At 35.8% G+C, this 26,936-nt stretch overlaps 1 protein-coding gene across 3 annotated transcripts in view; it reads left to right on the forward strand.

Moving 5' to 3' along the window:
- The window catches only part of USP15 (ubiquitin specific peptidase 15), a gene marked incomplete at both ends in the record, with an annotated part of 136,943 nt that overhangs the window by 12,855 nt on the left and 97,152 nt on the right, over positions 1 to 26,936 (forward strand). For 2 of the 3 annotated variants that reach the window (XM_079714304.1, XM_079714305.1), the window contains 2 exons: positions 7,051 to 7,178; positions 16,396 to 16,526. In XM_079714304.1, coding sequence (XP_079570430.1) covers positions 7,051 to 7,178; positions 16,396 to 16,526 — 259 coding nt within the window. Of the gene's footprint in view, positions 1 to 7,050; positions 7,212 to 16,395; positions 16,527 to 26,936 lie in introns of all 3 variants that reach the window. The other variant, XM_079714303.1, reaches the window with a different exon arrangement.

The raw sequence follows: 26,936 nt of genomic DNA on the forward strand, positions 1-26,936 counted from the left end.
TTGGATTTGTTAGGGTGGCCGTTGGTAACTTAGTGAGAACCTTTTTGAGAGCCCATTGAGGTAGGAAGATCTGTTGTGCTAGGTTGAAGCGCAAGTGAGGGTTGAGGAGAGCTTGGCTGCAGGGACAAGTCAGAAAAATGGGGGTAGATAGAAGAGGAAATGAATATGTGAGTTGGGAGGTAATGTCGGGGGAATGGGGAAAAGAGTTGGCCCCTCTTATATGCTAAGTTAAAAAAAGAAAAGTTACAGGGAGAAACAAGGGGATTAGTGGCTGTTAATGACGTAAGTCTCCAAGGAAGCAGAAGGAAATTAGATCCAAAGACTAGGAACAAAAATTATTAGCCTTGGATTTAAGGAGGGTTATATCCTCCACGATATATTAGGGAATCAGGTATGATAAAGGTGTGGAACAAAAGAGTAAGAAAGTTGGGGCTTTTACTTCCTTGAAAAGTAAGCAGCAAGGCTGCCTATTCAGCCTAATGGGCTAGAGACTTAATGAGACTGGCACATTATTGGAAATAGAGAAGGCTAAATGGAGACATGCTGGAGGATTGTGGGTCATCTTTAAAGGACTTGAGATATTGATTGAAGACCATAGATCTTTAATCTCCATGAAATTTTCTTTAGTGATTTTTGAACTCAGATAATAACATGATCAAAATATTTTCATATTGATGTACTAGTGTTTGAGAATCATCGGTCGCGACCTAGTATGAGGCATCGTCATAAAATCCCTTGTAATCCACTGAAACAGAGGGGAATGACAGTGATTAAGCCACAGCCAGAGGCCTCAGTCAAAAGTAAAATGATCTTGAGCATATTTTGGTACATTTGTTTCATAGCTTTTTATATGGAAACAGTCAGATGGCTCAATATTATTCAGAAGTATTTCACCTTTAGTTTCATCTATAAGGTATAGACTCCTTTGTGTAAGAAACTTAGTCTGTTTATCATAAAGCGATTAATAACTACTCTGTACTTTGGGCTATCAAGATGTTTGCACATTAGTATTTACTTGAATTTTAGATGGTTGCAAGTCTATAGTTTAATGTAATATTTGATACTAAAGCTTGATCAGCTCAAAATCAGTATTTCTGTCAGTTTCAGGATTTTTTGATTGATTTGCTTATATTATCTTCCCAGATATCAAGGGTAGTAATCTATACTTTCTGTACTTTGTGCTTTTCTTTTCTTATGAGATGTCAGCCAGTCATTTTTACTTTTCTGGCTTACTTACTAGGCGTTAGTTACCAAAAGGAAATATTTCTTGAAAATGAATACATTACTATATATCAGAATCATAATTTGATCAATTTGGAAATAATCAAATAAATCATGTTTTTCTAAAGAAAATTCTTCAAAGCTTATGTAAGTTTTTTGTTCAAATCTAATGCAAATTCATCTGTTGGATTTGGAAGAGGTAATATAAAATGTAAAAGATAAATGTGAGGTAATAGAAAATTAGAAATTTCTTTAAAAAATAAAACTAAAGCTATGCATTTTATACATTTTGCTGTACATATTTTTTATCCTATTTTTATGCTTGAAATTTTCATTTGCTGAATCTATCAGCTTTTTTGACTGCAACATTATTCAGTCTGTACATTTGACTCCATTTTGTGTATGTATATGAAGATATATATATAAACTATTATTCTATATTAAATAGAAAACGTATTAGTCACAGTAAATATTTCAGGAAACAGAATACAAAGAAAAATATAACAAAACGCCTGTGTACACCTTTCTTAGTTTAAAAAAATAAAACATTACAGATACAGTTGAATCTCCCTGTACATGTTTCCCTAATCCTAACCCCTTCCTTCCCTTGCCAGAGGGAGCCACCATCCAGAAATTGATTTTTATTATTCTCTTTACTTATATTTTTAATATATATGCATGGATTTATGAGTAATATTATTTGTGGCATGTTTAAAATTTTTATATAGTTGTACTGTGTGTGCATATCTATGTTATCTTAATATGTTTGTGTTATATTACATGTAGCCTTTTGCAGCTTGTATTTTTTACTTCAACGCAGTTTTGAGATTTATCCATGTTAGTTCATGTAGTATTTTTCATTTTAGTTTTTGGGTAGTATTTCTTGGTAGGAATAATGAATATTGGTTTTGGGTTTTTTTTGCAATTTTCCATTTGCAAATTATGCTGCGTTATGTATTCTTCAGTTGTATTCTTGTAAATATGTGCAAGAGTTTCTGTAGGGTAAAACTTAGCAATGGCAATACATGATTCTATGGTATGCACATCTTCATCTTTAATAAATATTGCCAAATTATTCTCCAAAATGAGGATTCTAGTTTATACCCCAGTTGGTAGTTTATGAGTTGCAGTTACTACACATCTTCTCCACACTTAATATTATTGACACATGTGCATGTGCTTGTGTGTTCAACAATTTCATGAGAATGATGTGATATGGTGTTAATTTGTATTTTTCACATTGCTAATTAGATTGAACATCTTCTCATATGTGTAGAGGCCATTCTGATGTTCTGTGAATTGCCCTTTTTTTTGCATTCTTTTTTTAAAAAATTAAAGGAGTTTTTCATGTTCTAATCCTTTGTTGGTTATAGGCAGTATAAGTATCTTACCCAATCTATATCTTTCTTTACTTGGTGCGTTTGTTGAACAGAAGCTTTTCATTTTAACCTTGCAATTTTATCAGCTTTTACCTTTAAGATTTTTTGTTTTTTTGTCTTAACTCTTCCTATATTCTGAAGTAACAAGGATTTTCTCCTATATCTTTTAAAAAATTATATTTTAGCTTTCACATTTATGTTTTTAATCCAACTACAATTTATTTTTGTAATTTTCTGCTGTAATGCAGCATGTGTACCTAAAAATCTCTGTGCTATATGCAAAATCATGCAATAAAAACCACAGGGCATACGGGAAAAATAGGATTGGGGCACAGAGCTTTTTTTTTTTTTTTTTTTTTTTTTTAAGATGTTGGGGGTAGGAGTTTATTAATTAATTAATTAATTTTTGCTGTATTGGGTCTTCGTTTCTGTGCGAAGGTTTTCTCTAGTTGTGGCAAGCGGGGGCCACTCTTCATCGCGGTGCGCAGACCTCTCACTATCGCGGCCTCTCTTGTTGCGGAGCACAGGCTCCAGACGCGCAGGCTCAGTAGTTGTGGCTCACGGGCCTAGTTGCTCTGCGGCATGTGGGATCCTCCCAGCCCAGGGCTCGAACCCGTGTCCCCTGCATTGGCAGGCGGATTCTCAACCACTGTGCCACCAGGGAAGCCCTGGGGCACAGAGCTTTAAAAAATTTTTCAGGGACCCATTTTAAAAAAAAAAAAAAAAAAGATACTTAATAAAATGGTAGCATGGTTTTACACATTTTAAATGGTTAAGAAATACATTAATACTGCAATAAATACGGTATTTTTATTTTGAAAAAGATGAGATTTGCTTGAAGTGGGATTGTGAAATGGTAGAAGGAGGGTTATCCGAAATCTGCCAAGAAGTTGTAACACCAGATGTGGAGAGTGTGGTTCATAACACACATGGTGAATGTAGGTAGATGTTTAAAATGTATGTTTTGTGCATACCTGTGCAGCTCAGTGTAGCTGGGAAATTTTCCACATGTATCTGGTGTTTGTTTCAGTTAGGATGAGGGTGAGACAAGCAAGGCACCTAGGGTGTAAAATCTAAGGAAGCACTCCCTGTTAGGATCCCTAGGCATCTCACTTGCCTCACCCTAGTCCTTGCACTGCTTATGGGTGAAGTAGTGCTTAAGCATGCACTGCATTTGTGTTACTGCTCCCTTATATATCAATCATGTTGAACACATTCAGGCTTTCGTAAGAAACTTTTTCGAATAGAACTGACTACATATGTGAGGTATAGAGCTCTTAATTAATTTTTCCCGTATATGTAGCCAGATCTTTCGACACAGGTTTGTAATGATTTTAGCATGCAGCATAGTTCCACATATATTTGAGCCTGGTTCTTGTTTCTTTGTGCTATTTTCATTGGTCTTTCCGCTTCTCCCTATGCTAATAACATATTTTCTTAATCACAGGTCTGGCACTAACTTTGTAACTTTGGGCAAGTTAATTTCTGTGTGCCTATGAAATTATAATAGTGCCTTCCTCATTGGGTAGTTAAAGGAGTAAATGAGCCAGTATATTAAAGTGCTTAGAAGTATGTGCCTGGCCCAAGAGTAAAGCTCAAATGTTAGTTATTTTGTTATTATTAAAAGTAATCCCTGTTAGTTAATAAAGAGTCTTGAGATCTAGTAGACTGAGATTGCCATCTTGTTTTTCCTTTTCCAAACTAAGAGGAAATGAGAAGCTTTTGGAAGGATTCCCTGAGAAAGTGATGGTTAAACTATCTGAAAGATGATAAGAGTTAACTAGGTGTTGAGAGCAGTAGGAGAATATTTGAGGCAGAAGGAGCCATGAGGCAGAAAAAAGTGTGTCCAGGAACTAGATCTCAGCACAAAGAAAAATGGTACCAGTTAAAACTAGAGAGGTAAGTAGGAGCAGATCAGATCATGCAAGACCTATTAGGCAATGTTAAGCATTTTAGACTTCATGTTAAAATCAGTTACAACTATTTGTAAAGATTGATATTTCAAGAATAAAAGCCATGAAGTATTAATCTTTACAAATAGTTATAACTATTCAAAAAAGAAACTCAGAAGCTAAAGTTGTGTGCATCTGGACCCTAATAGCATATCAAGGATTAAGAGTGCTGTTGAGAATGTAAAATAAATTCAAGTCCTTGTTCACTTATTTGTAATCTTGGTGAGCTATTATTGATTTTGTTCTAGTCTTTTATGAGTTAAAATTAAGCAATCTTGTGTTTTGGGCAGATTCTTAATAGATTACGATTAGAGTTTTTACAGTACAACAAATCCGTGTAAATGTCTTGAAATAATTTTTTTTCATTTATTTGTCCACTTCATCTAATTTCAAGGGTGCATCTATAACTACACATTATTTCAGTAATAGACACTCCTGTTTTTTCTATTTCCCTCATGTTTCATGACCACAACATTCTGCAAGTAAGTTATAGGTGCCTTTAATAGAAATATGATGGCCATTTTCAATTGAAGGTAGTGTTAAAAACAGCTGAATTTTCATCAGTTGGGAGAGTTTCCTCTCATAATGGTTTCATTATACAGAAAGCACTCAGTTCAAGATCTAGGAAAGAAAGTTGAACTAGAAATATTATGGCAGCAGACGAATTCTGCCCAATGCAACCCTGCACTAAAACTAAAGAATTTATTAAATACTTTGGGAGGTAAAACGTCATCTTTTAGAAATATCTTTTAAGTAAATGTAAATAGAATTTTGATAGTATTCCACATATATTTTTAATGTAAGTTTTATAAATGACATTTTAAATTATAGTATTATTGTTAATCTATAAGTTCAGCACAATTCTAATCAAAATCTTAATAGGGTTTTTTGTGGAACTTGATTAACTGATTCTAAAAGTCATATGGAATAGCAAATGGCCAAAGATAGTTAAGACCGTTTGCAACAAGAAGAAGCTGGGGGAACGTGCCCTAAATAATATCAATATAAAAGTAATTAAGACAATTAAAATGGCACAATAATAGAAAAATAGATGAATGGAATAGGGGAACGATCACTTAGTATGACATTTATTTGCAAAGAAAGCAAATGAACTGTCTGAATATCTTGTTTAAATTGCAAGGGAGAAAGAGTCTAAAAAATTTTAGTGGGTGATATACAATTAAGTATGATTTTCTTTATTATCAATTTAACATATAAAGTCATTGCTAGTCTGATCTATTTTATTTATCTTAGAAACAGGGTTTTCTTAAAACTTAGTTTTTCAACTCTTATTTTCTCATAAATATCAAAAGCTACAATTTGGGGGCTTTCCATTCTGTAACCCTGATAGTGCATTTGGAATACTCATGTATAGATAATTCTGCCTTACCCACTTTTAGGGAATTAAACTGCTGATGAATATTATTTAAGTATTGTGGGGTTTTGCTATGTTAGTGCCTTTGTTTCAAACATAACTGTAGCGTTTCATTCCTATAGTGCTGTATGTATAGTGCTATAAGCACAGAAATATTAGAATGATGTTCTAAAAAACTTGGTTATGCATGTGGGCTTTAAACATCTTGTTAATCTTTACTTTTGCTTTTGTTTGTGATTGAACCTGGTTAAGTGTGGGGAAGGTGTTTCTGGAAAAGAATTTAAAATAATTATGAACCAGTGGCAAAGCATAGTAGGTATAATATAAATCAATTCGTAAAGTTTTTTAGATTTATAATTTTTTATGCTTTCTTTGCTAGAAAACCATTATTTTATTTTTTCTGTCACTGGTCATCTGATGAGAAACTAATTTAGGTATTTGAAAGTAAGATGAATATAGTTTCAGTAATACTTATTATAGTGCTTGGTATCACACTTTTGAAATCAATTAAAAACCAGTCCTGCTTGCCCCAGCAGATTTTACTAATGTATGAGAAACAATTGGAGACAGTATTGTTGTTATTAACTTTTGTTGGTAAAGAAGCTAATTATTTTTAAAGTTTCTTTTAAGCTTTGATTATGATTACTAAAATCGATCTTGCAAACCTTTAATAATTGCTTTCCTTACCCCATAAAAGATACAGTTAAATATATAAAATTAACATATTGTAAGTTTTTTGCAAAAGAACCATTTTCCATATTTATATTTTACCATGTTGCATTTAAAATTTTATTTTGGCTGATTCTTACAATTACCATTTGAATTTTTGTCCAATTGGTAAATATTCTGTTGAATAGCTATTGCAGTTTTTTAAAATGCAGTTAAGGATTTTTTTTAATGTATACGTTAATAGTTGTCTTTGATAGATACTTTATAGAACAACAGAAATAATACTTTACACAAGTGAAATATTTTTCTTCTACTACTGTGACATAGTTATTTTCAGTAATCCTTGGAAGTAGACATGTACTTTGATATAAAATAAAATATAAAAAATAGGCAGATTTTCTGCTATTCCTATAGTTCCTGGTATTTTCCTTTACCTATTTCTCTTCTTTTTTAGGTACCTAGTCGATAGTCGCTGGTTCAAACAGTGGAAAAAATATGTTGGCTTTGACAGTTGGGACAAATACCAGATGGGAGATCAAAATGTATATCCTGGACCCATTGATAACTCTGGGCTTCTTAAAGGTATTATTTCCTTCTTTCAGTCAGGTTGTAAATGTGTTCGTTTCAGTATGTTATAGTAATATGGAAAATGTTAATGTAAATAAATTGGTAAATTAGAAATTTCTTTGTGTAGTCATCCCCCAGTGTCCATGCGGGGATTGGTTCCAAGACCTCTTTCAGATACCAAAATCTATGGATGGTCAAGCCCCTTATATAAAATGGCATAATATTTGCATATGATCTGTGTATCCTCCCATATACTTTAAATTATTTGTAGGTTATCTGTAATACCTAATAAAATATAAATGCTATGCAAATAGTTTCTGGTACACGGAAAATTCAAGTTTTTCTTTTTGGAACTTTCTGAAATTTTTTTTTTCCCTCAAATATTTTCTGTCCAGGGTTGGTTGAATCTGCAGATACAGGACCCATGGATACAGAGGGCCGACTGTATTATAGATTTGACCTAATGAATTCAGATTATTCTGTTATAATTAGTTATATTCTGTATCATGACAAATTCTGTTTGTCATTTCTGATTAATAAGGGTTTATTATCGTTTAAACCTAGAATGTAAATTAGAAAGCACTATCTGATTGTTTGGGGGAAATGCTATATTGTGTATTATTTTGCTAATGGGCATATGACTTTTCTCTTTAAGTTGGGGATCAGTGGTATATGGTTACATTCTTGGATTTTTGCATTAATCTTCTACAACCTTTACTACTTGCCAGCTCTTCTAAAACTCGCATAACATTTAAAGAGAATAAAACATAAGTACCAGAACTTCCATTTCTGGCCAGGATGGAATAACAGGGACTAGACTTATCCTTCCACTTGAATGAACTAAAACCCTGACAAAAAACATGAAACAGTGGTTCTCAAAACATTGGACATCAGGCAACAAAGAACAGTGATCCCTGAGAGGTATGAAACAAATGAAGTGAGCCCTATGATTTCCTCAGCTTACTGTACTGAGTTTCCAAGACACGGCACAGAAGGAGAAACCCACGCAAAGCCTGGCAACCTCCCTTAGTTGAGGAAAGAGTTTGGAGTCCACGGAGACCAAGGCAGCCAGAGTTCTCAGGGCAGAGTACCAGAGAGGAATGAGCAGCACACAAAGAGAGAGAGAGAGACCTAGAGATCTATAGAAGCTCTCTTTTAAATCTAGAGCTGACTGTTGACCAGTGCATGTATGTGAGGAAGCTACCGAAGGCCAAGGAAAGAACCATCCAAAAGAATTAGAAGGAACAATCGTTTAGGTTCATGTTACCAAATCAAGTTCATTTGCCAGATGCACAGCAAGCCAAATTCTGAGATACCAAGGTTTGCAGCAGAGAAAGGGTTTATTCATAAGGCAACCAAGTGAGGAGCCGGGAGAACAAATCTCAAATCTGCCTCCCTGATGGCAAGAGGCTCAGGGTATTTATGGGAACAAAGAAGCAGGGTGGTCTGAAGTGTGGGGAGCATGGGAAAAGGTAATTGGTGATAAGGAAAGAGTGAGGTAATAGTTGTTCTGTGCAGGTGCAGCTAAGCTACTTGCTTCTCTGTGGGACTCCGAAAATGGAGGCGTTAACAGGTGCTGAGGGTGGAGTTTTTGGCCCTCTCATGTCAAAAGGTCACCAAGCGGACATTCACACAAGCCCAGTTAGACAGTCGGTGGTCTTAACCAGTCTTAGCTCCACCTAGAACTGAACACAGCTGATTTCAAGTTCCTGAAAAACAACTCAGGCAAATATCTTATTGTTTAGGCTATGCGAAGCTTGGAGGACATGCAAGTTTTTATAAAAACAATTAAAGTGAGCTTGATCAGTAGAGGCAGGTTACAGTTATAGTTTAATGGATCTAACTGATGAGTATCCTTGGTTTCACTCATAAAGGACCAGGAATAATGTGTTCACAGTAGCCAGAGTGGAGAACCTTATAAATCATGAGGTAGACTGCAGAGAATGGGTTTGCCTCTATAGAAGGGCAAAATTTATCCTTCTAAATTGAAAGTATCAAACTAATTCCAAGTAACTTAACTGCATCTCAGAACAGAACACAAGAGTATTGGTAGGAATACAAAAATATCCAGCATCCAACAAGATAAAATTTATAATATCTTGGATGCAACCAAATATTACCTGGAATGCAAAGAAACAGAAAAATACAATGCATACTAAGGAGAAATAGCAATGTTTAAAAAAATATTTTTTAAGTGGAAAAGAACGAAGAACAAATGAAACAGATACAAAACAAGTAGTAAGATGGTAGATTTAAACCCAGCTCTATGAACAGTCGTATTTAATGTAAATATCCCAATTTGAAGTAGAGACTGTAAGATTGCATTAAAAAAAAGACTCAACTGTATACTGTCTACTAGAAACCCACCTTAAATATAAAGATACAAATAGATTAAGAGATTGAAAAATTGTAAGACTGACCTCCAGCGACCCTCCTCTTACATAATCATCTCCTTTTTGAGTGTGAGTGGAACCTGAGAATAGGATATCATTCCTGTGATTATTTATATTATATGACAAAAGGGAGATTATCCCAGTGAGCTTTATCTAATCGTGCATGCCCTTTAAAAGCAGAGTTTTCTCTGGCTGGTAGCTGTAGAAGTCAGGATTCAAAGCATGAGAAGGACTCATTGCTAGTTTGAAAATGGAGGGGACTACGTGAGAAGGAAAACAGGCATCCTCCAGGAATAAAGAGAGTCATTGGGCCCACAGCTAGCAAGGAAACAGGGACCTCATACCTGTAGCCATGAGGAACTGAATTCTGCCAACAGTCTGAATGGACTTGGAAGTAGATTCTTCCCCAGAGCCTTCAGATAGGAGACCAGCCTGGTGACATCTTGATTTCTTCCTTGTAAGACCCTAAGTAGAAAACCCAGTTGAGCCCATCTGAACTTCTGACCCATAGAACTGTGAGATAATAAATGGGTGTTGTTTTAAACTACTATGGTTATTTGTTATGTAGCCATAGAAAACTAATACACATACTAAACACTAATCAAAAGAAAGCTGGAATGGCCATATTAATATCAGATGTTAAGTTTTAGAACGGAGAACATTACTAGGGATAAAAGTTCATTTCATGATCATAAATGGTCCAGGACAATTTGTTAAGAAAACATAATAATCCTAAATATATGCCCAGCTAATGGCATAACTTGAAAATATGTAAAGCAAAAAACTGATAGAACTGCAAGGAGAAATAGAAAAATATCCACAATTATATAATGGATATTTCAATATTCTTCTCTCCATAAATGATAGAAAACGTGTAGACGGAAAAGTAATGAAATAAATCAACCTACCTGTCCTAATTGACATTTATAGAATATTCCACTGAACAACAGCAGAATGAAAATTCTCCTTAGGTGTACACATGAAGCATTTAAATAGACTATATTCTGGGCCATAAAACCTGTCTCAGTAAAGTTAGAAGGGGGCTGGTGGTGCAGTGGTTAGAATCCGCCTGCCATTGCAGGGGACACGGGTTTGAGCCCTGGTCCAGGAAGATCCCACATGCCGCGGAGCAACTAAGCCCGTGCACCACAACTACTGAGCCTGTGCTCTAGAGCCCGTGAGCCACAACTACTGAAGCCCACGTGCTTAGAGCCCGTGCCCCACAACAGGAGAAGCCACTGCAGTGAGAAGCCCGTGCACTTCAACGAAGAGTAGCCCCCGCTTACCGCAACTAGAGAAAGCCTGCGTGCAGCAACAAAGACCCAGTGCAGCCAAAAATAAATAAATAAAATAAATAATTTTTTAAAAAAATAAATAAATAAAGTTAGAAGGATTTAAATCATATGAAATATGTTTTCTTACTACAGTGGAATAAATAAGTTAATAACAGACAGTTGGAACATCTTCATATGTTTGGAGACTAACATACTTCTGCATAAGCCATGGGTCAAAAATAACTCAAAGGGGAAATTAGCAAGTATTTTTAACTAAATGAAAGTGAAAGCAAAACATATCAAAATTTGTGGAAGGTGGCTAAATAGTATGTGGGGGGTAATTTATAGCTCTTAACATCTATAAAGAAAAGAAAGGTCTGAAATCTTTGACCTTGGTTTCTGACTCAAACTAAAAGTAAGAACAAATTAAACCTAAATCAAGCAGAAGAAAGGAACTACTAATAAGTTCAGAACAGAAATTAAAGAGAAAATAGAAAAATAGAGAAAATCAATGAAACCAAAAACTGGTTCTTTGTGAAGATAATAAAATTTATAAATACCTAGTTTGATCATCAGAAAAAGGGAAAAGACACAACTACCAATATCAGGAACAAGAGAGGTAACATCAATACAGAAATCTACAAACAGCAAAAGGAGAATAAAAGAATATTATGAACTTTATGCCATTAAATTCAACAAATTAGATGAAAAAGACAAGTTTCTTGAAAGATGAAAACTACCAAAGCTCATTCCAAAGGAATGGATTCTCTGAATAGCCCTGAATAACAAAAGCTCTTTTAGAAAATTGGGAGAGAATACGTCCCAATTCATGCTATGAAACCGTCATTACCTTGATACCAATATCTGGCAGAGACATTTCAAGAGAAAAAATTCGAGACCATTATCCCTCATGAACATAGATGCATCAGTTATTAACAAAATTTTAGTAAATCAAGTCCAACAATAAAGAAGATATATATAGAAATAAACATTAAGTATAAATAGAGAAATAAATATTACAAAGATAATATATAATATAAAACAAAAGAGTAAAATACAAGGAAACTTCCTCAACCTCATAATGGACATCTATGGAAAACCTACAGAAGACATACTCAACAGTGAAAGACTGAGTCCTCTCCCTCTAAAATCAGGAAAAAACAAGGATGTCTACTCTCAGCCCTTCAAGCCAGGATTGTACTGAAGGGCCTAGGCAGTGTAATAAGGCAAGAAGAAGAGATAAAAGGCATACAGCTTGTATCGGAAGAAGTAATAAATCTTCCTTTATTCACATACACCTATGTCTATGTAGAAAGTTTAATGGAATCTACAAAAAGAAAACTTCTAGAACTAATAAATGAGATTAGCCTGTAGGATACAAGATCATTATTCAAAAACCAATTGTATTTTTGTACACTAAAAATGAACTAACGTGAATTGATATTTTAAAAGTACATTTTATAATGGCACCAAAACCATAAAATACAGATAAGTCTGATAACATGTGCAAGACATGTAAACTAAAAACCATAAGACATTGCTGAGATAAATAAAACCTAAATAAAGACAGAAATTATGTTAGTGGATCAGAAAACTCAGTATTGTTAAATTCCCCCACTCAATCTACAGATTCAACACAATTCCAAATCACATTTCTAGTAGGTGTTTTTCTATCTCATTTAAAAATGAGACAGAATTTACATACCATAGAATTCATCCTTTTAAATTCTGTGATTCACTGTTTTTTGGTATATTCACAAAGTTTTACAACCATCACCACCATCTAATTCCACAAAATTTTCGTCACCCCAGAAAGAAACTTTGTATCCATGAGCAGTCACTCTCCATCCCCACTCAAGACCCAGCCATAGGCAATCACTAGTATACTTTCTGTCTCTATGGATTCGCCTTTTAGGGACATTTCATCTAAATGGAATCATACAGTATGTGGCCTTACCGTTTGACCTCTTTCACTTAGCACAAAGTTTTAAAGTGTCTTCATGTAGCATGAATCAGTACTTCATTTCTTTTTATGGATGAGTAATTTTCCATTGTATGGAGATATGCCACATTTAATTTATCCATTCATCAATTGATGAACATGTGGGTTGTTTTCACTTTCTGGCTATTATGAATTATGTTGCTCTGAACATTCATGTACAAATTTTTGTGTAGATGTATATTTTAATTTCTCATGGATCTATACCTAGGCATGGGATTACTAGGTCATATATTAACTCTGTGTTTAACTATTTGAAGAATTGCTAGACTTTTCCAAAATAGTTGCATCATTTTACATTCCCACCAGCAACAAGTAGGGTACCAGTTTCTCTACATCTTGCCAAAGCTTGTCATTGTCTGTTTATTATAGCCATCCTAATGGGTATGAAATATTATCTATTGTTATTTTGATTTGTATTTCCCTAGTGATTAATGATGTTAAGTATCTTGTCTGTGCTGCTTATATCTTTTTTGGAGAAATGTCTATTCAGATCCTGTGCCCATTTTTAAATTGGATTATTTGTCTATTTATTATGTTTTAAGAGTTGTTTATGTATTCTGAATACTAGTCCCTTATCAGACATATGATTTCCAAAAATTGTCTCCTAACATGTGGATTGTCTTTTACTTTCTTGATGGTGCCTCTGAAGTGCAAATTAATTTTGATGAAGTCCAGTTTATCTGTTTTTTTCCTTTGGTTGCTTGTGATTTGGGTGTCAGAAAGCATCACCTAATCCAAGATCAGAAAAAACTTATGTTTTTTCCTAAGAGTTTTATAGTTTTGGCTGTTATATTTATGTCTTTGATCAATTTTAAGTTAGTATTTGTATATGGTGTGAGGTAAGAATCAATTGAACAGATTAGAGAATCCAGAAGTAGATCCACACGTGTATGGCCAACTGATTTTACAGAAAGTTGTAAGGGGAATTCAGTGGAGAGAAGATAGTCTTTTAAACAAATGCTGCTTGAGCATTAGGTATCTATTTGCCAGAAACAGGTGAACTTTGATCTATACCTGGCACCATATACAAAATTAACTCAAAACAGACCGTAGACCTATATGTAAAAACCAAAACTATAAAAAAAATAGGAGAAAAATTTTGTGACATTGTGTTAGGCAAAGTTTTCTTAAATATGAATTTAAAAAGCACAGTTGATAAAAGAAAAAAATTGATGGCTTGTATTTCATCATTAACAAATGCTTCAAATGACACTGTTCAGAGAATGAAACAATAAAGCACAATGTGGGAGAAAATATTTGCAAATCACCTAGCTGATAAAATATTTATATGCAGAATAAGGAATTCCATAAAGCCCAGTGGAAAAAGTAGACAAAAGGTTTGAACAGATGCCTCCCCAAAGAAGATAGTGTTTTCGAAAAGCACATGTGGGACTTCCCTGGTGGCACAGTGGATAAGAATCTGCCTGCCAATGTAGGTGACACGGGTTCGATTCCTGGTCTGGGAAGATGCCACATGCCACGGAGCACCTAAACCCGTGCGTCACAACTACTGAGCTTGCACTCTGGAGCCCGCATGCTGCAACTGCTGAGCCTGTTTGCCACAACTACTGAAGCCCACACACCTAGAGCCCGTGCTCCACAACAAGAGAAGCCACCACAATGAGAAGCCCACACACTGCAATGAAGAGTAGCCCCGGCTCGCCACAACTAGAGAAAGCCCGCACACAGCCAAAAATAAATTAAAATTTAAAGGAGAAAAAGCACGTGTAAATATACTCAACATCAATTGTCATTAGAAAAATGAAGATTAAAACCACAATGAGGTCCTACTATACATGTGTTAAAATGATTAAAATTTAAAAGATGAGCCCATACCAAGTATTAACAAGGATGTGGAGCAAGTAGAACTTTCATACACTGTTTTTGGGAATGAAGTAGTCTTGCAATTTCTTAAAAAGCTAAACATACATTTACCATAGGAACCAACCATTCTACATATGAAAACTTGTACATGAGTGACCACATCACTGTTATTTGTAGTAGTGAAAATTAGAAACAATCCAAAATGCCCATCAACAGCTGAATGGATAAACAAATTATAGAATATCCATATAATGAAATCCTACTCAGCAATTAAAAGGAATGAACTATTGATACATAAAAACATGGATGGATTTCAAGATAATGATGCAGCATAAATGAAGCCAAACAAAGCAGTACATACTATTTTTTATATAATATTATAGAAAATGCAAATTAGTCTACAATTGCAAAATACAGATAAGTGGTTTTCAGGGGTCAGGACAGTAGACCTGGGTGGACAAGAAGAGATTACAAAAAAGGGCTACAGGGAAACCTTTGGTGGTGGGGGATACTGATTGATCTCTTCATCGTTTTGGTGATGATGGTTTCACACTTGTAGTGATATGTCAGAACTTATCAAATTTTACACCTTAAATCTGCAACAGTTTGTATCAATTTTATGTCAATAAACACAGAAGTAACAAAAATTAGGGGTTCTTTGTTTAGGGGTGTTCTCCCCCTAAAAAAATCCAAAAATTGATCATTTTATTTTATCCACTAGATATAAATTACTATTTGGGTTCTGTTACATAATAAAATCATTTACTGAAAATCTTGAATTATTGTGGAGAATAGCATAGAAGTCTTAATTTTTAAACTTTTTTTTCCCCTAAATTTACTTCAAAGTAGTCTGTTATAGTGGAAAGAAAATGGATATTAGCATAAACAGATACATGTTTGAGTCCAGTCTCTACAGTTTTCTATATGTGAACTTGGGCAAGTTAATCAATATCTGAATCTATTTACTAAGTAAAATGTAGCTATCTACTTGATAATATTGTTCTGAAAATCAACTGAGATGAAAGGGTTTTCCATAATAATACCTTTCATAGTACCTGCAATTTTCTGAATGATTTGGGGCAAGTTACTCAATTTCCTTGAATATATTTTTTGATCTAAAATAGATATCTATCTCTGGCCTGTCCTATACTGTATTTCTAGTTCAACTGGAATTTTGAAAATGGATCATAGAATTAGAACCATATCTGAACAACTACCTCTACTTTAGATCTGTGGAGGAATCTAGATCATGGGCCCTCTAGAGTAATGAGATGCCCTTTTGTGATTTCCATCATGGTTCCCAGCCCATGTGCTTTGGCATCATTGTTAAAAGTTATTGATTTGCTTCTGAATTTTCTTCATCAGCTAATGCTAGAACGATCACTATTACCATGTGAGGGATCTCTGATACTTAAAATATTTGGGAAACAGTCTTCATTCAGATCTTTTGGCTAACAGTTACACTTTAGTATTTTTTTTAAGAGCCCAATAAAAGAAAAATTATTTTTTTAAACACTGTTGGTTGCCTGGTACACATTGAAACTTTGTAAAGCAACAGTTTATTTTGGAATATTTAGACTTAGATGTGAACCTCTTCAGAGCTTTCTTCAAAACTCATTATTTAAATACCTGAGTTAGTCTCCAGGAGTTTACGTAATTTTTAATGTGTACAACCAAAGTATTTAGAGACATGTAGTATTGTTTCTTTTTATGTATTGAGTTTATTTTTCCTTTTGTAGATGGTGATGCCCAGTCACTTAAGGAGCATCTTATTGATGAATTGGATTACATACTGTTGCCAACTGAGGGCTGGAATAAACTTGTCAGCTGGTACACATTGATGGAAGGTCAGGAACCAATAGCACGGAAGGTACATATTAAGAATAACTGAATAGAAATATTTTTCTTAGTTCACATTTTCTTGTTAATTTCAATGACTTATGAAGCCTCCTCAATTATCTTGGAGAAAAAGACCATCAGAATGTTACTGTACACTAACACACATAGAGGGTTTACTATATGCTAGCCACTGTTATAAGCACATCATATACATTATTAACTAGTTTAATCCTCATAAAAAATTCTCTGAGGTAAGTATTATCCCTATTTTATAGATGAGGAAATGAGGACAGAGGTAGAGAGGTGCAGGGTCTTTTAGAAAGCCACATGAGTTTACGTACTTAAGTAGCCTGACTCTGACTTTTTTTTCTGATTAAAAAAAATTTTTTTTAAATGATAAAGAAACTAAAAGTAGAAGAAATATTTTACAGCATACAATTTTCTTAAAACTTGAAAATGCAGATATTTTTCTTATCCCTATTTTAAGTTTTACAGTTACAGTCTAGAAAAATTTAAAATGACCCACTTTTTAAATTTTTTGGTTAACTAAAAATTCATTTATGAAAGTATCAGTATCACCATAGTAGAATAATACCAACTGCTTAAAGTAGATCTGTCAGCCTTACACAAGTATTTAATAGTGTATTTGGATGGAGCAAAATTATTTATCTGATTTTATTTCTACATAAAAACGATTAAAAAGCCAAATTATGTAACACAAGGATATAAACCGCTGATAGACCAAACCATATTTGGATTTATTTGGAACTGATGCTACAAAGTTAATATATTAACAGTTTGTATTTGTGTATCTATGGTTTAGGTATAGAATTGAATTTCGTTTTCTAAATAGAATGTGAATGTGCCTTTTATTTAGTTTAGTGTAGTTTAATTCTGTTCCTTAATTTCACTCAGTCTTTTCTTATAGCCATTTCAAAGTTAAGATTCATATCTACTAGGAATGCTACCCATAAATTATATATATTTATATATATATGTAGTGGCCTATCATTTTTATCTATAATTGCTGGAGAATTGAGTGTTTTTACTATTTGAAGGATAAACTACTCAGCTGTAAAACTATGTAGAAGAAGACCTTCATTCCTGGGATAAAGGAAAATCTGTAATATGTCTGGAATATCTTCACATGTGTTAAACTGTATTAATTCAACCTTAATGACATGCTTTTTTTTCTTAATAATTGTAGCATATCATATAATATAGTAAACAGGTCAACTGACAACTCCACTGGCATTTCTTTTTGAAAGAGGGTTTACTGGCATTTCTTGAAATCTGTGTCTGATAAGCAAGTTAAAGAAGATAAAGAATCATGAAGACTTCATACAGGGAGAAAGAAAAAAAGTTTAAGAAGTCTGTTAGGAGGCTATATATTTATTTTTAATGAGGTAGTTGGAATTCACTCAACTTGTAAAATAATTTTCAAACTTCAGTGTGGTTTCTTCCCTCTTTGTTTCCTGGTGCGCGAGGAGAGGGGATTAAGAGCACTGCTTAAAGGAGCTCCAGAGACGGGCGCGAGCCGCGGCTAACAGCGCGGACCCCAGAGACGGGCATGAGATGCTAAGGCTGATGCTGCCACCGCCAAGAAGCCTGTGTGCAAGCACAGGTCACTCTCCACACCTCCCTTCCAGGGAGACTGTGCAGCCCGCCACTTCCAGGGTCTCGGGATCCAGGGACAACTCCCCTGGGAGAACGCACGGCACACCTCAGGCTGGTGCAACGTCACGCTACCCTCTGCCACCGCAGGCTCGCCCTGCACTCCGTACCCCTCCCTCCCGCTGGCCGGAGTGAGCCGGAGCCCCCGAATCAGCGGCTTATTTAACCCCGTCTTGTCTGAGCAAAGAACAGACGCCCTCAGGTGACCTATACGCAGAGGCGGGGCCAAATCCAAAGCTGAACCCCGGGAGCTGTGCGAACAAACAAGAGAAAGGGAAATCTCTCCCAGCAGCCTCAGGAGCAGCGGATTAAAGCTGCACAATCAACTTGATGTACCCTGCATCTGTGGAATACCTGAATAGACAACGAATCATCCCAAATTGAGGAGGTGGACTTTGAGAGCAAGATTTATTATTTTTTCCCCTTTTCCTCTTTTTGTGAGTGTGTATGTGTATGCTTCTGTGTGAGATTTTGTCTGTATAGCTTTGCTTTCACCATTTCTCCTTGGGCTCTATCCGTCCTTTTTTTTTTTTTTTTTCTTTCACTTTTTGAAAAAATTTTATTCTTGATAATTATTTTTTTATTTTAATAACTTTCTTTTATTTTACCTTACTTTATTTTATTTTATTTTATCCTCTTCCTTTCTTTCTACTTTTTCTCCCTTTATTCTCAGCCGTGTGGATGAAAGGCTCTTGGTGTTGCAGCCAGGAGTCAGTGCTGTGCCTCTGAGGTGGGAGAGCCAACTTCAGCACACTGGTCCACAAGACACCTCCCAGCTCCATGTAATATCAAATGGCGAAAATCTCCCAGAGATCTCCATCTCAACACCAACACCCAGCTTCACTCAACGACCAGCAAGCTACAGTGCTGGACACCCTATGCCAAACAACTAGCAAGACAGGAAAACAACACCACCCATTAGCAGAGAGGCTGCCTAAAATCATAAAAAGTCCACAGACACCCCAAAACACACCACCAGACATGGACCTGCCCACCAGAAAGACAAGATCCAGCCTCATCCACCAGAACACAGGCACTAATCCCCTCCACCAGGAAGCCTACACAACCCACTGAAGCAACTTTAGCCACTGGAGACAGACACCAGAAATAATGGGAACTACGAACCTGCAGCCTGCAAAAAGGAGACCCCAAACACAGTAAGATAAGCAAAATGAGAAGACAGAAAAACACACAGCAGGTGAAGGAGCAAGATAAAAACCCACCAGACCTAACAAATGAAGAGGAAATAGGTGGTCTACCTGAAAAGGAATTCAGAATAATGATAGTAAAGACCCAAAATCTTGGAAATAGAATAGACAAAATGCAAGAAACATTTAACAAGGACCTAGAAGAACTAAAGATGAAACAAGCAATGATGAGCAACACAATAAATGAAATTAAAAATACTCTAGAAGGGATCAATAGCAGAATAACTGAGGCAGAAGAACAGATAAGTGACCTCGAAGATAAAATACTGGAAATAACTACTGCAGAGCAGAATAAAGAAAAAAGAGGACACTCTCAGAGACTTCTGGGACAATATTAAACGCACCAACATTCGAATTATATGGGTTCCATAAGCAGAAGAGAAAAAGAAAGGGACTGAGAAAATATTTGAAGAGATTATAGTTGAAAACTTCCCTAATATGGGAAAGGAAATAGTTAATCAAGTGCAGGAAGCACAGAGAGTCCCATACAGGATAAATCCAGGGAGAAACACTCCAAGACACATATTAATCAACCTGTCAAAAATTAAATACAAAGAAAACATATTAAAAGCAGCAAGGGAAAAACAACAAACAACACACAAGGGAATCTCCATAAGGTTAACAGCTGATCTTTCAGCAGGAACTCTGCAAGTCAGAGGGGACTGGCAGGACATATTGAAAGTGATGAAGGAGAAAAACCTGCAACCAAGATTACTCTACCCAGCAAGGATCTCATTGAGATTTGATGGAGAAATTAAAACCTTTACAGACAAGCAAAAGCTGAGAGAGTTCAGTACCACCAAACCAGCTTTACAACAAATGCTAAAGGATCTTCTCTAGGCAGGAAACACAAGAGAAGGAAAAGACCTACAATAACAAACCAAAACAATTAAGAAAATGGGAGTAGGAACATACATATCGATAATTACCTTAAATGTAAATGGATTAAATGCTCCCACCAAAAGACACAGACTGGCTGAATGGATACAAAAACAAGACCCATATATATGCTGTCTAGAAGAGACCCACTTCAGACCTAGAGACACATATAGACTGAAAGTGAGGGGATGGAAAAAGATAGTCCATGCAAATAAAAACCAAAAGAAAGCTGGAGTAGCAATTCTCATATGAGACAAAATAGACTTTAAAATAAAGACTCTTATAAGAGACACAAAGAAGGACACTACATAATGATCCAGGGATCGATCCAAGAAGAAGATATAACAATTGTAAATATTTATGCACCCAACATAGGAGCACCTCAGTACATAAGGCAAATACTAACAGCCATAAAAGGGGAAATCGACAGTAACACAATCATTGTAGGGGACTTTAACACCCCACTTTCACCAATGGACACATCATCCAAAATGAAAATAAATAAGGAAACACAAGCCTTAAATGATACATTAAACAAGATGGACTTAATTGATATTTATAGGACATTCCATCCAAAAACAACAGAATACACATTTTTCTCAAGTGCTCATGGAACATTCTCCAGGATAGATCATATCTTGGGTCACAAATCAAGCCTTGGTAAATTTAAGAAAATTGAAATTGTATCAAGTATCTTTTCCGACCACAACGCTATGAGACTAGATATCAATTACAGGAAAAGATCTGTAAAAAATACAAACACATGGAGGCTAAACAATACACTACTTAATAACGAAGTGATCACTGAAGAAATCAAAGAGGAAATAAAAAAATACCTAGAAACAAATGACATTGGAGACATGATGACCCAAAACCTATGGGATGCAGCAAAAGCAGTTCTAAGAGGGAAGTTTACAGCAATACAATCCCACCTTAAGAAACAGGAAACATCTCGAATAAACAACCTAACCTTGCACCTAAAGCATTTAGAGAAAGAAGAACAAAAAACCCCCAAAGTTAGCAGAAGGAAAGAAATCATAAAAATCAGATCAGAAATAAGTGAAAAAGAAATGAAGGAAACGATAGCAAAGATCAATAAAACTGAAAGCTGGTTCTTTGAGAAGATAAACAAAATTGATAAACCATTAGCCAGACTCATCAGGAAAAAAAGAGAGAACACTCAAGTCAATAGAATTAGAAATGAAAAATGAGGAGTAACAACTGACACTGCAGAAATACAAAAGATCATGAGAGATATTACTACAAGCAACTCTATGCCAATAAAATAGTCAACCTGGAAGAAATGGTTAAATTCTTAGAAATGCACAACCTTCCAATACTGAATCAGGAAGAAATAGAAAATATGAACAGACCAATCACAAGCACTGAAATTGAAACTGTGGTTAAAAATCTTCCAACAAACAAAAGCCCAGGACCAGATGGCTTCACAGGTGAATTCTATCAAACGTTTAGAGAAGAGCTAACTCCTATCCTTCTCAAACTCTTCCAAAATATAGCAGAGGGAGGAACACTCCCAAACTCATTCTAGAAGGCCACCGCCACCCTGGTACCAAAACCAGACAAGGATGTCACAAAGAAAGAAAACTACAGGCCAATATCACTGATGAACATAGATGCAAAAATCCTCAACAAAATACTAGCAAACAGAATCCAACAGCACATTAAAAGGATCATACACCATGATCAAGAGGGGTTTGTTCCAGGAATGCAAGGATTCTTCAGTATACACAAATCAGTCAATGTGATACACCATATTAACAAATTGAAGGAGAAAAACCATTTGATCATCTCAATAGATGCAGAAAAAGCTGTCGACAAAATTCAATACCCATTTATGATAAAAAACCCTCCAGAAAGTAGGCTTAGAGGGAACTTTCCTCAACATAATAAAGGCCATATATGACAAACCCACAGCCAACATCGTCCTCAATGGTGAAAAACTGAAAGCATTTCCACTAAGATCAGGAACAAGACAAGGTTGCCCACTCTCACCACTCTTATTCAACATAGTTTTGGAAGTTTTAGCCACAGAAATCAGAGAAGAAAAGGAAATAAAAGGAATCCAAATTGGAAAAGAAGAAGTAAAGCTGTCACTGTTTGCAGATGACATGAAACTATACATAGAGAATCCTAAAGATGCTACCAGAAAACTACTAGAGCTAATCAATGAATGTGGTAAAGTAGCAGGACACAAAATTAATGCACAGAAATCTCTGGCATTCCTGTACACTAATTATGAAAAATCTGAAAGTGAAATCAAGAAAGCACTCCCATTTACCGCTGCAACAAAAAGAATAAAATATCTAGGAATAAACCTACCTAAGGAGACAAAAGACCTCTATGCAGAAAATTATAAGACACTGATGAAAGAAATTAAAGATGATACAAATAGATGGAGAGATATACCATGGTCCTGGATTGGAAGAATCAATATTGTCAAAATGACTCTACTACCCAAAGCAATCTACAGATTCAATGCAATCCCTATCAAACAACCACTGGCATTTTTCACAGAACTAGAACAAAAAATTTCACAATTTGTTTGGAAAAACAAAAGACCCCAAATAGCCAAAGCAATCTTGAGAACGAAAAACGGAGCTGCAGGAATCAGGCTCCCTGACTGCAGACTATACTACAAAGCTACAGTAATCAAGACAGTGTGGTACTGGCACAAAAACAGAAAGATAGATCAATGGAACAGGATAGAAAGCCCAGAGATAAACCCACGCACATATGGTCAACTTATTTTTGATAAAGGAGGCAGGAATGTACAGTGGAGAAAGGACAGCCTCTTCAATAAGTGGTGCTGGGAAAACTGGACAGGGACATGTAAAAGTATGAGATTAGATCACTCGCTAACACCATACTCAAAAATGAGCTCAAAATGGATTAAAGACCTAAATGTAAGGCCAGAAACTATCAAACTGTTAGAGGAGAACATAGGCAGAACACTCTGACGTAAATCACAGCAAGATCCTTTTGACCCACCTCCTAGAGAAATTGAAATAAAAACAAAAATAAACAAATGGGACCTAATGAAACTTCAAAGTTTTTGCACAGCAAAGGAAACCATAAACACCAAAAGACAACCCTCAGAATGGGAGAAAATATTTGCAAATGAAGCAACTGACAAAGGATTAATCTCCAAAATTTATAAGCAGTTCATGCAGCTCAATAGCAAAAAAAACAATCCAAAAATGGGCAGAAGACCTAAATAGACATTTCTCCAAACAAGATATACAGACTCCCAACAAACACATGAAAGAATGCTCGACATCATTAATCATTAGAGAAATGTAAATCAAAAATACAATGAGATATCATTTCACACCAGTCAGAATGGCCATCATCAAAAATTCTAGAAACAATAAATGCTGGAGGGGGTATGGAGAAAAGGGAACACTCTTGCACTGCTGGTGGGAATGTGAATTGGTACAGCCACTATGGAGAACAGTATGGAGGTTCCTTAAAAAACTAAAAACAGAACTACCATATGACCCAGCAATCCCACTACTGGCCATATACCCTGAGAAAACCATAATTCAAAAAGAGTCATGTAACAAAATGTTCATTGCAGCTCTATTTACAATAGCCAGGAGATGGAAACAACCTAAGTGTCCATCATCTGATGAATGGATAAAGAAGATGTGTCACATATATACAATGGAATATTACTCAGCCATAAAAAGAAACGAAACTGAGCTATTTGTAATGAGGTGGATGGACCTAGAGTCTGTCCTACAGAGTGAAGTAAGTCAGAAAGAGAAAGACAAATACCGTATGCTAACACATATGTATGGAATTTAGGGAAAAAAAGATGTCATGAAGAACCTAGGGGTAAGACAGGAATAAAGACACAGACCTACTAGAGAATGGACTTGAGGATGTGTGGAGGGGGAAAGGTAAGCTGTGACAAAGTGAGAGAGAGGCATGGACATATATACACTACCAAACGTAAGGTCGATAGCTATTGGGAAGCAGCCGCATAGCACAGGGAGATCAGCTCGGTGCTTTGTGACCGACTGGAGGGGTGGGATAGGGAGGGTGGGAGGGAGGGAGACGCAAGAGGGAAGGGATATGGGAACATATGTATATGTATAACTGATTTACTTTTTTATAAAGCAGAAACTAACACACCAGTATAAAGCTATTATACTCCAATAAAGATGTAAAAAAAAAAAAACTTTAGTGTGTATAAAATTACCTAGAGGGGGCTTCCCTGGTGGAGGAGTGGTTGAGAGTCTGCCTGCCGATGCAGGGGACGCGTGTTCGTGCCCCGGTCTGGGAAGATCCCACATGCCACAGAGTATCTAGGCCCGTGAGCCATAGCTGCTGAGCCTGCGCGTCCGGGGCCTGTGCTCCGCAACGGGAGAGGCCACAATAGTGAGAGGCCCGCGTACCGCAAAAAAAAAAAAAAAAAAAAAAATTACCTAGAGTACTTATTAAAATGTGTCTTCCTCCAGAATTAAATCAGTAAGTCTGGGAATTTCCATTTTTGATATGCTTCTGATGCCAGTGAACTCAAAGAACAGACTCTTACGCCAGTGGAACTTACTTAAAAGAATAGACTGTTTTTTTATAGTCTGAAGCCCAGCCTTGTTTTTTTTATTTTTTTATTTTTTGTGGTACGCAGGCCTCTCACTGTTGCAGCCTCTTGTTGCGGAGCACAGGTTCTGGACGCGCGGGCTCAGCGGCCATGGCTCACGGTCCCAGCCGCTCTGCGGCATGTGGGATCTTCCTGAACCCGGGCACGAATCCGTGTCCCCTGCCTCGGCCGGCGGACTCTCAACCATTGCACCACCAGGGAAGCCCCAGGTTCGAATTTTACTAATCTCTGATTGCCTTGAGGAATCTGGAATTGGTAATGCTCCTTCTGTCATGTAGAAAGAAAGTTAACCATCTTCCTGGACCTAAAATCATCACTAAACTGTCTCACTTAAAATGTGAGGCGTTCAATTTAAAACAAACAAAACAGGTAAATGAGCAGGAAGTACAATGGGACCAAAATCCAAAAGAAACTATAGGTAATAGAAACAGACATGTGAGGGATCCAGATAATGGAATTATCAGACAGAAACCTTAAAACCCTGTGCTTGTTATGTTCAGGAAAATAAAAGATAGTTGAAAAGAAGAACCAAATATAATTCTAAAACAACAATAATATGAAAATATTAAGTATTAAGAACATAGTATTTGAGTGAAATGCTAGACTAAAAAGAAGGAGAGAATGTGTAAACTAAATGATAACATCAATAGAAAATATATTGACCAAAGTTTAAAGCCACTGGAGAATGGAAAATAAAGAAAAAAGCAGACGGGCACATGGAATACAGTGAATAAGTTTAGCATACATTTAAGTGGACTCCTCAAAAGAAAGGAAAGACAGAATGGGGTAGAAGTAATACTGGAAGTAATAGCTGAGAATTTTCCGAAAATGGTGAAAGGTACCATGCTACACATTAAAGAAATGCTGTGAATTCCAAGCTGAAAAAAAATGCAAAGAAAACCATATGCAATAAAACTGTTGAGAAACAAAGATATTCCTGATAGTAGCCAGAAAAAAAGATATATTACCTTCAAAGTAAGGGTAAGACAAAGGAGTGATATCTCAAGAGAAATAAATGCCAAGGAAATAATAGTTTATCTTCAGCATGCTGAAAGAAAATAACTGCTAACCTTGAATTCTATGACCAAGGAAATGATCCTTCAGAATAACGGTGACAAAAGCTGTTTTCAGATAAATAAATTGATAGGATTTGTTACCAGAAGACTTGCACTAAAGGAAATACAAAACAGTCTTCAGAATGAAAAATTACTCCGTATGGAATCTTGGAGACACAGGAAATAATGTTGACTGACAAAAGCACATACTGTGAATAGATGTTAAGATGGGCTGTTTAAAATAGTAATAATTCCCTATGAGGGTGAAAATATGTATAAAATTAAAGTGTGTGACAATATTAGTATATACGTTAAGATAGTTGCCCCCAAGACAACAGCCATTATCTCCACCTCCTCATATCCACAGCCTTGGATAGTCCCCGTCCACATTGTACCAGTGTCTTGGTATTGTATTGGTTTTTGTGGCCAGTGACATATAGCAGAAGTCATGGTAAAGTATATCACTTTTAAGATTAAGTTTTAGGTCAAAAGAATAAACTTACAGTTACAAAGTAAATAAGTTATGGGGATGTATTTGTACAGCATGGTGACTATAGTTAAAAATATTGCATATTTGAAAATTGCTAAGAGTTCTAGAAGATCTTAAAAGTTCTCATCACAAGAAAAAAAAAGTGTAACTATGTAGGGTGATGGATGTTAACTAGACTTATTGTGGTGATCATTTCACCATATATACAAATATTGAATAGTTTTGTTATACACCTGAAACTAATGTAATGTTATATGTCAGTTGTACCTCATTAAAAAAGAAAAGATTAAGATTATAAAAGACACCTTGGCTTACATCTTGGGTGCACACGCCCTCTTGCTCTCTCATTTCTCAGTCTGGGAAATTCAACTGCACATTCAGGCAGCCTATGGAGGGGCTCACATATTAAGGAATTGAGATCTCTGGCCAATAGAGAGGAATGGAGGCCTGCTAACAACCATGTGAGTGAGCTTGGAAGTGAATCCTACAGTCTCATTTGAGCTTCCAG

Source organism: Hyperoodon ampullatus (genome assembly GCF_949752795.1).
Source record: "Hyperoodon ampullatus genome assembly, chromosome: 11".
Lineage (NCBI taxonomy): Eukaryota > Metazoa > Chordata > Mammalia > Artiodactyla > Ziphiidae > Hyperoodon > Hyperoodon ampullatus.